This window comes from Copadichromis virginalis, linkage group LG13 (assembly GCF_057382275.1).
Source record: "Copadichromis virginalis isolate Kocher_CV1m ecotype Utaka linkage group LG13, C_Virginalis_male_GT1.1, whole genome shotgun sequence".
Lineage (NCBI taxonomy): Eukaryota > Metazoa > Chordata > Actinopteri > Cichliformes > Cichlidae > Copadichromis > Copadichromis virginalis.
This window is the reverse complement of record NC_140630.1, coordinates 17,127,938-17,140,858: the sequence shown is the minus strand read 5'-3', so window position 1 is coordinate 17,140,858 and position 12,921 is coordinate 17,127,938. Positions and strand designations below refer to the sequence as shown.

Genomic DNA, 12,921 nt, shown 5'->3' with positions numbered 1-12,921 from the left:
TGCTTTCAGTCCTGGTCCACTCTAAAACTGGGTCATGCCTTTAATCTCTCCATCTACAGTATACTGTAGGTTAGCAGCCTTTCATTTTCATAAACTGCAGAATGAATACACGGCACATTTTTTTCTGCTGGAGTAACTGTGGACTAAAATGATCATTAGCATCTGCACAATAAGCAGTTTATATATAATCTATTAACATTTTATTTCCATATTATGGATGAGTCCTGACTACATTAAAAATAAATAAATAAAAGAATTTTTAAATTAAAATGAGGGTTTAGCAGTGAAAAAATATCTAGGAAAACAGCATCAGTAAAAAAAAAAAGTAGTATTCACAACAGTATTAAACTAAAACCTAAAGTAATGTTAATATATGCAGAAAAATGCACAAAATATGGGTATGGTGTGCTTACCTAGTTTGTTGTTTTCAGGGAATGAAAATATATGATTCTTTGGTATGCTTGAGATCCTTTTAAACCCAAAATGTTTAATGAGGATAACAATGCAATCTGACAAAAAAAAAATCACAATGAATTAAACACTTTAAGCCCTGACAGGAGGGAGGAGTTCAAACTAAGCATTTGCTCTCTGATGCACTGCTCCATACTCTGCTTTTACTTTGCTGCCCCCAAGTGGTACAAATCAGATGGTAAACACTACATGTAAAAATAAACAGGTCTGTTTATTTGGCGTGCGTTTGCTTGGATACAGTTTAGAGACAAGACAAAACAAAAACAAAACAAAACACAAGCATCTATCTCAAACAGCGGGTCAACTGTAGTAGTGAGTATCCAGCTGTTATATACTTATACAACCACATCTGTAGATGTGTTCTGGACCTTTTTGCCAGCATACACGTAACAATAATAAGAATAGCAATGTTTACCAGCACCCCACAGACAATGTGAAAGTACATTGTACACAGTACTGCATTATGATTCCATGCAAGTTCTTTGAAAATCGACCGGCTCTGTGAAATTGAGGCAATACTAACTAAATACACACACCTGCTTTTGTGACATGCTTGAATAACAGGAAATAAATAGCTTATGAAAGCTACAGCATCTGCAAAAAGCCTTTTTTGCTGTGCTCTGTTGTTTCTTGCAGTGTAAAGGTCAGCACTGCTCTTCAAAGTAGCAAGATAGGATGCTAATAAAACGAGCTGCTTAACCTACCCCTACCAAATATAGCTATACAGTAATCAAACCAGTGCAGCAGGATATACACAGGAGTACATCTGCAAAGTCTCACCTGTAAGAAATGAATTATTTTACACTGCAACAATCGAAAGCAAAGAGTGCTTTCTCGTTTTTCTTTGTTTGAATTATTTTCTTGTGGTCTACAGCAGAAGAATAGGCTCAGCTCATTCATTGGGAGTGACTGGGACAAGGACAAGATTAGAAATGAATATATCACAGGGACAGTTCAGGTTGAGTGGTATGAAGACAAAGAGAAGGGATGCTGTGATGGTTTGGACATGTACAGAGAAGGGATAAAGGATACGTTGGACAAAGGATGTTAAAAATGGAGCTGCCAGGCAGGAGGAAATGAGGAAGACCACAGAGAAGATTCATGCATACTGAAGGAGGACATGAAGGAGACTGGTGTCACAGAGGAGGATAAGATAGGGTGAAATGGTGGCAGATGATCCGGTGTGGTGAGCAGCTTAGTCATGTCATGACCACATTGACTGCAACTTAAAGACAAACATCAACAAAGTACATTTATTTATACATTAAATTTTTTAGGAGCTATTTCAGTACACAATAAGTTTTACTATAGCCCACTTTAGCATGAATGATTCGCGCAGCGCCACGAGGCTTTACCTCTGACAGGAGGTTATGTTAATAGGAAAGGTTCGTTGGAATCACGTGACCTTGCCAACCAACACAGGCTGTCCGGGCGAGAGTTAGGGGTGCTGTGAAGCGTGGCCAGCTCGCTCTTCGTGTCGTGGTGTCCAGCACGAGAGAAAAGTTGGAGAAAAAGTTTTGTAAGAGGAAATACTACGCTTTAACTATATTTAGGCAACACCGTGCTTAATTACTTTTATGCGGTTTATCGTTTCCTCTCTTTTTGCTTTACTTTTTTAAATCAGTCAGATTTAATTTAAAAAAGGATATATATACATATGCTTTCGCACTGGTCACTCTTTTTAGTCTTCGTATATCAATGTTTCTGTACGAAGCCTCTGTGCTACATCTGGTGGAGGAGAGCAGCCCGAAACCGGGGATAGTACAATGAAGCCGTGCGTCCATCTCCGAGACAAAGCAGCAGGATGCTACGAAAGGACGGTATTTCTCACAAATCAGGGACATTTCACTTGAACTCACCAAGAGGCCAAACAAAGGTTTGTAAGACACACCATCTGAACATCCCCGCTTCTCATTTTAGTGGCTGCAAATCGCGAAATGGTTAAACAGCGCATATGCAGAGCCGTCGAATCGCACGGGCTTGTAAACATCCTCTTCCTTTTGCTAAAAAGGATGTTGAATTGAGTTTGCTAACCTATTGTTTCAACCTCAAATGCGCGGTTTGTTTTCTGTGATAACAGCAGAAATATGCTGCAATAAGCTGCATTTCCGTTTAGCCCACTTTCCATTACACATATCAATTTCTTATTTAAATAAATCGAATATATGAAGGAATAATGCTTTGATTCCTGCTCATTATATACTGTATTAATACTGTGCAGAAGTATGCAGTAGTCTGTATTTATTCTGGATCAGTAGATGGTACAAATTACACTGAATTAAAATCCCCCTCCCCCATGAACGACTGCCAGTGCCATAGTGTTGAGCACACCACACATAGAGGGGTGCAAGTGTGAAACAGTGGTAAACAGTGAAATTAAAGTCAGTCAGTTACATAGAAATAATAACACCTGTGCAAACTATAATGGCTCTCAGTATTTGCCTATAGCACCTTATTGTTTACACTTGCACTCCTGCAGGAACAGCAGATCTTTCAGTGAGACTTTTTGGCTTTTAACATCTCCATGAGATGCTGCTCGGAGGCTTTGAAGGCAGCCATTAATGTAATTTGTAGTGAGATGATAAACAGAGTGATGTGTGTTTCTGCCTGAGCAGATAGTCAGATTTGCCAAACGCTCCAGTGACTCTTGAATATGTAAAAGTGCTCATCTCAAGCGCTTCAGCCTGACAGTTTGACGGCTTTGCCGTATTAAACTAAGATAATTGGGGGATATTTACTCACGGAGCACACAATCATTTCACAAACTACTTGAAAATTGTATTTTTTCCTTTAATTATATGCTTTGTAGAAATTATTCACTCTCCTGACAGGACCAAATGGCATGTGCGTGCGTGTCTACATTTCTTTCTCAGCAACACGGAAACGGCATTATTCAGAGTTAAGAAATTTGTTGTGCTGAATGATTTCAATTAAAATTCATTGTCAATATGGTTAACTTGTTTTCAGAGGAGCACTATGACACCAGTGTGGTATGTCTTCCTAACTGGTTTTCCTTGTTATCCATGCCAGCACAGCTCAATATTCCCAAAGCATGGAAGGATTACTACTTTAGCTAATGACACTGAATAGAATTGGAAAATATCATGCTCCGACTTACCCAGCTGTCTATGCTGATAAATTTTTAAAAAAAATTGAGAGTTAGAATTGAAGATTACTGAACTGAAAACCTGCTGAGGCTTGTGTCTTAAAGGTTACTCCACAGCATGGGAAAGCTTTTGGTTTCTAAGAATGACATGCTGGTGATAAGATGATGATAAGATGACCCAATTCATCAACAGAGACAGTTATAATATGTGTAAAGCTGTACTCAGTTTCCCACGATGTCTTGTATTTGGCTTAATGCTGAATTAAGTGTTAAAGGACTACTTTGCAGTCAGACTGTTTTAGCCCCTGTACCTCCTGTTTTTGTCCCCCCCCCCCCCTTTTTTTTTTAGCCTTTATTTGACACATGCAGAGTGAGACAGATTTGAACCCAGGCCTCGGCTGTAGGTCTCTGTTGCCTGTTCCAACATTTGTCTTTTAACTTATGCCATTCTCCAATCCTGGTGAAAACCAATAGTGTCATTTTCTGTTGCTCTAAGAAATAAGACAAACAAATTTGTAAAAGCTGTTGCTGTTGCACAAGCACCTCAATATAGTTGAAATGTCAGAGCAGCACAAATGCAACCACATATTGGTTAGAGATTAAAAATAGACTGGTTATGTTTCGGTTTGTCTTTAAGCACTAAGGAAGCTCTGTGACAAATAGCACAAGAACTAAGATCCTATTTTTATTTGTCTTTTTTTTTTCTTTCTTTAGAATGAAGCCTCTGCATGACAAGCTATGACCCAAAGAACAGCACTGTAGAGCTCACATTGCAAAGGGAAGACTTAAGAATGAAGACCAAGTATGCAATCGTCTTTATCTGTATTGTGGCCCTGGTCATCATTGAAAAGGAAAGCAACATCCTCTCTAGGTAAGAGTATGGAGAAGAGTGTGTAATAATCTGCTAAATTTTATATTATATTTGTGCAAATCTGAGGAAAGCTAAAGGGATCTTGTACTTTTTGGGAGGTGTGTTTCCTTTCTTACCAATAAAAATACATATTAAGACCCAGCAGTCTACCTTAGCCTAGCTTGCCTTGATGTAAAGACTTCAGATGTGGTGTTGCCCTGCCCAGATGTGCTTGCCAAGATGTTTCTGTGCTTCAGATGAATGCACCTTCTTGATTTAACAATCATAAGAACAATAATCTTAACCCTAAAGCAGCATAAAGCCGGGGAGGATATAATTCTCAGGTGTGAGTTGTCTCACAGGGAGAGTTTCAAGCCTTTATCATATTAAGCTTTTGTTTCCATGCTGAAGGTTTTTTTGAGAAAACTGTGTTAAGATAATTATGAAAAGATAGATAAGATAGATAAGAAACCCTATCTAAAAAAGATAAAATGGTACAGTGTCAAGATGTGTAGAGAGTAAGGAGCCAAAAGCAGGACTCAAGGTTGTCAAAATAAAAAAAATGAAACATTTTTTAGGTCAAAGGGAAGAAAACTGAATTCAAACAGGGATCACGCCAGAGTAGATGCAGGGACACTTTCAGCTGGAATCAAACCAGTGATCTGAGGCTTGCCAAGAAAATGTATTAGCCACTTCACTGTGAAGGCACACACACAAAAGAAGGACAAATAGACAGAAATATAAAAATATACACTGTAAGCGCTGGTAGGCCAGAGGAGGCAGACTTGAGGACAAGACACTGCTGAACATAATTAACTCAGATTGAATGTCGTGATGCATGCTCAATCATCCAGGTAAGTAAATTCCAAAAGGTTGAGTCTGTTCATCTGGACGTAGCGTTTTCAGTGGGAGAAACGTTTTGGCACTCATCCAAGTGACTTCTTTAGTCTCAGCGGACTGCAGGTTTCCCCAACCTTATAAACAATACATTTGCACAATGACTGAAACCAGCACCACTGACGAACAGTGGGCTGTGAGGTTAGTTCATTGATCATTAATATGCAAACTGTCATGACCATTGATCAACAACCCCATTGATCAGCGGCCATTGATCAATGGCCATGAGTACCATTCACAGATAGTTGGGGAATGGCTGCAATCACAGCATTGTAAGATGGTGAAAGATCTATCCTTAGGCCGCCTCCTCGATTCAGAGATGGTCTTCTCTGAATCGGTCATCTATGAATCAAGTTGGGGGCCAAAGGGTAGATCTTTAGGTAGGTTTGCTTGGATTAGCAGTTGTAAATATTTTGTGTTATTGTACTGTTGTGTGTTTTAGTCATGTTTTTGTGAAGGAAATTTATAATTTCTTTTGTTTTAATTTGTTATGTACTTTTATTTTGAAAGGACTGGGTTGTAGTTGTACCATGCTTTGGAAGGTGGCCTCATGTGTCAGTGTCACTGATAACTGATCGGGGTTCTGCCTTCCTGTAGGCTATATACAGATATATATCTTTTTACCTTATAAAAATCCTCTGTGCCTCAAAAGTGCTTTCACCCTTGCTGGTTGTTTTAGTTATAACTCAGACATAAATGCAACTATCAGCTAAATAAAATATATAAAAAAAAGAATAAAATGTAACACCTTATGGTTTGCCAATGGATATTTTATAATGAAGTCTATTTATCTTGTCAGGGTCTCTGACAGATTGATCCAGAGGCAGATTCCGCAGCAGCAGGATTTCAGCAACATAACACAAAAGGGCTCCCTGATGGCACTCAAAATGTTGCTGTCGCGACTCTCTGGTACAAAGAGGGATAACTCAAATTTCTCAGAGGAAGAAGAGGAGGAAGAACTAGATGATTTGGGGACATACAGCTACGCCGGTGGCCGTAAGCACGTATTACTCTTGGCCACCACACGGACAGGTTCCTCATTTGTGGGGGAATTTTTTAACCAGCACGGGGAGAACATGTTCTATCTGTTTGAGCCACTGTGGCATGTCGAGCGCATGCTGACCCCGGCTGCAGAGGCAAACAATGGGACAGTGTTGTCGGGAATTTACCGAGATGTACTCCAGGGGCTTTTCCTGTGTGATTTCTCACCTCTTGAGAAGTTCATCTCTCCCCCACCTCAGGACCATGTCACCCCATCTCTTTTCCGCAGAGAGTCTAGTTTATCACTCTGTGAAGAACGGGTCTGCAGTCCTGTAATCAGAGATGTTTTTGAGAGGTATTGTATAAGTTACAAATCCCTGTGCTGCTAATCAAGCCTGTAATCTTTATTTATGCAGCTGCAAAAGGAAGGCCTGATGGTCATGACACTACTTTAACACTAAGCTATCGTCTGTGTGCCTTATTAATAATATTCCCAATGTTCTTCTGCATGACAACAGAGAAAAAATATTAATTTAGTATATGCATGAAATATTAATATTCCCACTATTCAGTTTTGTAAAATGCTTTTTATCATTTAAAAACGTTATGGTCTTGTTTTAGGTATCACTGTAAGAGTCGTCGCTGTGGGCCACTGAACCTAACTCTTGCATCTGAATCCTGCCTTTCCAAACAACACCATGCCATTAAGACTGTTCGTGTGCATCAGCTGGACACACTGCAGCCTTTGGTAGAGGACCCTCGCTTGGATATCAAAGTTATCCAGCTAGTTCGAGATCCAAGAGCTATCTTAGCATCGCGCATGGTGGCGTTCTCTTCAAAATATCACACGTGGAAGGCCTGGGCGCAGAACGGCCAGGTGCCCGAAGATGATGAGGAGGTGAAGAGGCTCAAAGGAAACTGTGATCACATTAGGATGTCTGCAGAGGTTGGACTGAGCCAACCTCACTGGCTCAGGAACCGCTACATGCTGGTCCGCTATGAGGATATCGCCCTCTACCCTATGCAAAAGGCAGAGGAGATGTACAAGTTTGCAGGGATACCATTTAGTTCCCTGGCCAGGGAGTGGATACTGAGGAACACCCAGACCACACAGAAAGCCAGCGGGATTTACTCCACTCAGAAGAACTCATCAGAGCAGGCAGAGAAATGGAGATTTACAATTCCCTTTACATTGGCTCAGGTAGTTCAGAGAGTGTGTGGACCCACCATGAAGCTGTTCGGGTACAGATTTGTGAATGATGAAACGACACTGACCAACAAGTCCATTAGTTTGCTTGAGGATAGATTATTTAATTAATCAGGAGGTCAACATACAGCTGTGAAACTGCACAATACTGCATGGCATGCAGTGCATGTGAGCCAGCAGAAGCAATTACTGTTCAGATCAAAACTGTTAAACAAAGGTGCCATAAAAATACAAACAAAGGTGCCTCACATGTAGGCCATACAGTAAGATGCTCGCCAATGATGTGCCTCATTGAAATAATGAAAAACTACTTGATAAAGGGAAGTATTTATTTGCATACTGTGTTCACTGAGTAGCCTGAAGATTAAACTTTGTTTCATTCTCTTTATTTCATTTAGAAATGAAACAAGCATTGATATCAAGGCCAAATGTGACAGATTATTGTGTAGGATTTTTGTTAAATCTTCATGGTTGAATTTCATGTTACAAACTTAAAGTGAAAGTTATGTGCATATGTTATCTAAGGGAAATTTTGTCTTAGAGGATCCTAAGACCTTTTCTTAATAACACCCAGTTTGGCTGGTTTCATGTTTTTATACATCAGCATTAGTCTAGGCATTTGCTAGAGTTATGTTCGAGTAGACATGATGTGCTGTGATAGAGTTTTACAAATCTTACTCAGGAAAAGTATGTTGTGTCTCGATGACAAGCATTGATATTTTCTCAACAGTGTGCCGTGTAAGAGAATAGGTTCTTCTTTTGAAAACTCTGAGATTAGAGAAGATAAATTAAGATTTATTTATCAATTTAAAGATGATATATGAGAAGTAGTAACACTCATATATCTATATGAAATATCTACTCAACTATTTTTTATTTTATTTTTTTTATTTCTAGCCAGCAGCCTTAACTGCATCTGTATTAAAGTATTTCTCACTTCTCTAAACGTCCAAGTAGGTTTTGTTTAATTTTGTTGCTTGCGTGAGAGCTGATCTGTTCTTATGTTGGTCATTAAATGTAAGGTTTTTTTGTTTTCTTTTAAATCACACAACAACTCAAAGTAATAAAATCACCCAAAAATATTAAGACCTGCAGAATCCACCCTGTAAAGATGTGTTGTGTTTTGATATGACCTGTGTAGGTTCACTCACTGGCCAATTCATTTGGCACACTTGTTCAGCTGCTTGTTAACACAAATATCTAATCGACCATTCACATGGCAGCAACTTGATGCATTTAGTTATGTATGCTGAAGTTCAAATTGAGCATCTGAATGGGGAAGAACGGTGATTTAAGTGACTTTCATGCTGTTGGTGCTGATATGCTGGTCTAAGTATTTCAGAAACTGATCTGGGATTTTTCCAATAACCATCTCTAGGATTGAGGGGAAATGATCTGAAAAAGAGAAAATATCCAGTAAGCTGCAGTTCTCTGGAAGAAAATTCCTTGTTGATGCCAGAGGCCAGAGGGGAATGGCTGACAGGCAGATAGGAAAGCAGTAGTAACTCAAACACTCATTGAAGCCAAGCTATGCAGAAGAGCATGTGGAAAACCCATCGAATCTTTAAGCAGATGGGTCAAAACAGTGGAAAACCACATCTGATGCCAATCCTGTCGGCTACAAACAGGAAACTCAGGCTATGGGGCAAAAAATATTTTAAAATGATGTTATCTGATCTTATGAATCTAAATTTGTGCTGTGACATTTGGGTGGTAGGGTCAGAATTTGGCATAAACAACCTGAAAGCATAAATTCATTCTGCCTCATGTCAATGGGTCAGCCTGGTGGTGGCAGTTTAATGGTGTGGGGGATAGTGTTTTAGCATGCTTTAGACCTGTTAGTACCAGCTGAGTATTGTTTAAACACCACAGGCTTCCTTGAATATTGTTGCTGATCACGAGCATTATTGATAACCATCTTCCATGTGTCCATCCTCTGATGGCTGTTTCCAGCACAGAAGGACCATGTAATAAAGTTCAAATCATCTTAAAACTGGTTTCTTTAACATGTCACTGTCCTCAAATGGCTTCTAAAGCCACCAGATTTCAATCCACTGCTTTTGGTATGCTGTGGAATGTGAGAGTCACATCACAGATGTGAAATCTGCAACAACTATGAGATGCTATCAGTGCAATATGAATCATAATTTCTGAGGAATGCTTTCAGCATCCGGTTGAATCTATAACACATTGAACTAAAGCAGTTTCAAGTAGGGCTGTGCGATATGACCAAAATCTCATATCCCAATATAAGAATTCTATCGTCCCAATAACGATATAAATCACAAAAATGTAACATTTTCTGTAAATTCTGTGACTCTCGGGCAGCTGGACTTGCGTGAAGTGTTTCCAGCTGCGCGTCGCGTACCTGGAGTCGAGTGTTTTAACTGATGCATGAAACGATACATTTTTAGACATAAGTTGTAACGGCCGCCGTTTTCTTTGTGAGTATTTATTACACAACGTGCTGCGGGGAAAAGCCTGTTCTAACGTTTGAGTCTAAGGTTTATTTTTTTTTTAGCACCTGGCGGCTCTTTCTTACTTCTCATCCGTAAATAATCTGCTCTTTCACGTGATTCAGTTTTGAAAAGTCTTAACAGGATCTTGAGCTCTATTGTGAAAGGTTTATGTGGAACATAAACAAGCGGACACGCGATGGCGTTACCGTCGTTGTTGCTAACGACAGGCGCTTGTCCGTCTGTAGTGTGGTTATAGTAAATATAAGAAAAAGAGAGAACTTTAAGAAATGAATATAGCCACTACAGTGACCATGAAAAAATATTGCCGTAAACAGTTTATTTTGTGACACCACGAAACAAACGATAGCATAAATTGAAACGATAGACGTTTTTATATCGTCATCCGATATATATCGTTATATCGAACAGCCCTAGTTTCAAGTAATAGCAAGATATACCTAATGAAGTGGCTGATGAGTGTATACAGCCTATGACTTTAAGTGAAACCCAGGTGGTGCTGGCTTAACTGTCAGTCTTGATAAAATATGAAGTTAAGCACTGTGACTTCAGATAAATGGCAATATTGTGCTCAGTTTCACTGTGGCTTCATTGAAGCAGCTGTGAAAGGCATATGTTTCAGAATTTCACGGAGCTTCACTTACCTTCATTTTAAAAACATATGAATTCATATATATGTGTGACATACTGAAGCCAGAACAACCAATTTTGTAGCTCAAACAGTGGGTGTAGTCACAGTGCAACATAGTATGCATTTAACTAATGCAGCTATTCGGAGTGGGAATACATGCAGTTCCTTTTTTTTGGTGGGGAGGAATACAGATGTGCAGTTTCTCCCTGTTTATGGATGATTGCAAAAAGGTTAATAAGGAACAGAGGCTATTGCCAACATAACTTCAAGGTTTTTGTTGTGGCAAAAAAAAAACAAAGAAAATCAGAAAAAGTTCGAGTCTAAGTCAATTCACCAAAGGAAATCTGTTCTTAAGCCTTACTTTGGCTAATTTAGTTAGTTGCACATTTTAGTTCTTTGAATACTGAAATACTAAAATTGTTCTTTTTTACAGCTCAGATGTAGTTCTTTCAAATGCACAGTCTGCCATTGAAGTGCTAATTTAAGGGGGCATATAAATATTTGAATTTCAAGAAATGATTTGGTGCTCAGGGGAATCAGGTATTAAGTTGGCATTTTTGTAAATTAAATCTGACTTAAGCACAAACCTCTGGTTATCAGCAATGTAACAAAGTAAAATAACGTCTGCGTTCTATTTAGATACATTTTACTGAATTAACCAAACAGTGGAAAACTTGACAAACCTTGACTTGACAGAACGATAGAGCAGTAAGTTGTACAGAATGCAATTGGTAAGCAAACACTGGCACTATGTTTACTATAGTCATTGCTTTGATATCCAACTATCCGATCAGCTTATTTTGCTTGGAATGGAAGCAGTTTGAGAATGAAATGGCCAAAATGCAAATTCCTGTGGAATTGTTGATGTAGTTCAGCTGCATATTAAAATACACACTGCTGCTGCCTGTGATCCTCTAAAGGCTTAATGTGAGTAAAGCAGAAACAGGGAACCCATTCAGGCCTGCATTCCGTCTATCTGCCTCACATCTCAACTGAGAGAGAGCACTTTAGAGTGCACAGCTGTTGGTCAAGCTGATTTTCTCCCAGATCATTTCCCTGATGTTATTTCCACAGCAGAGCAGCAGCTGTTTCTTCCCTGCAAATGAGAAAAGGTTTCCACAATGGGTCATTGAAGAGTTGAACCTGGCAATGTGTCAGGTTTTCTCAAGGTATCCAGTGTTTTTGACCAGAACTCAGACCAACTTATTTACACTCACTGAGCTGAAATACAACCTTGTCTTTTCACTTTGCCATGTGTTTATAATTGCTAATATTTTGAAAGTTTTCCTGACTTTGGTTTCAAGTGTTTTTAACTGACACACTCGACTTGTTGGGCCTGGTTTAAGCCCCTGGCTATCACTCAGGTCTTAGATTCACTATTATGTTCAGAGGATGAATCACTGAACATGCACCATTCCCTCACAAGATGTGAGACGGTTTTCAGCCACCCATTTTTCATCTCGCAGATTTCACCATGAATCACCCACTCGAATCATGTTCATTCACATGGTTGCACTCACTCACTCACTCACTCACTCACTCACTCACTCACTCACTCGGTGAAATGACCAAAATAATAAATAATTGAGTGATTTAAGTTATTGACTATAACTGAGTGCAAGTTCTGAAAATAAATGGATTGTTTCCAAAAGCAATTTGTTTGCTTGGTTTTGTCCACCTACCCTGGAAAGTTTACTCGTGGTTGTTGGTGCGACAACTGGAGACTAACACAGATTTGAGGAGGAGCAAGTAACTCATACTATAAGGCTGTATTTTGGGTTATTATTATTTTTATTATTATTTGGGTTATTATTGTTGATGATCTGGGATCTGAACTTCTGTTTGTAAAATTACACAATTAGGTTCTCTTAACTGTAATTTGCAATGCATTCAATCACATTGCTCAAAGTGAGCACAGAAAAGAAATTCTTTGGATTTCTTCAGCATTTGCATGTGGGGAAATGTTGAGATAGCAGGCCACATGCATTAATGGCATTAAATAAAATCATAAATATAATGTTTTGAATGTAAAAATATAAGCATTTTCTGTTGTGTAATCGATACTGTTGACTATAATATTCTATAAGGAAAAATTAGAGCATGCTGCAGGTATTACAGGTACTGAACTGCAATGGTTTGTTCCATATCTATTTATTAGACTCCAATTTGTTCATATAAATGGCAAGTCCTTTTCACACACTAAGGTTATTTATGGACGTCGACAGGCTCTGTGCTATGACCAGTTCTGTTTGCATTATAGGTGTATCATTAGAAGGCATAGCATACATATTCACTGTTATT

General features: G+C 38.9%; 1 protein-coding gene across 1 annotated transcript; it reads left to right on the top strand.

Annotated features, from left to right (window-relative positions):
• The first annotated feature begins 1,908 nt into the window (after nt 1-1,908).
• Nucleotides 1,909-12,264, top strand: chst3a (carbohydrate (chondroitin 6) sulfotransferase 3a). Its single transcript, XM_085477623.1, has 4 exons — nt 1,909-2,347; nt 4,292-4,448; nt 6,124-6,660; nt 6,927-12,264. Exons 2-4 carry the CDS (start codon nt 4,306-4,308, stop codon nt 7,621-7,623), a joined length of 1,377 nt encoding a protein of 458 aa, XP_085333749.1. The 5' UTR covers nt 1,909-2,347; nt 4,292-4,305; the 3' UTR covers nt 7,624-12,264.
• The last annotated feature ends 657 nt before the right edge of the window (nt 12,265-12,921 follow it).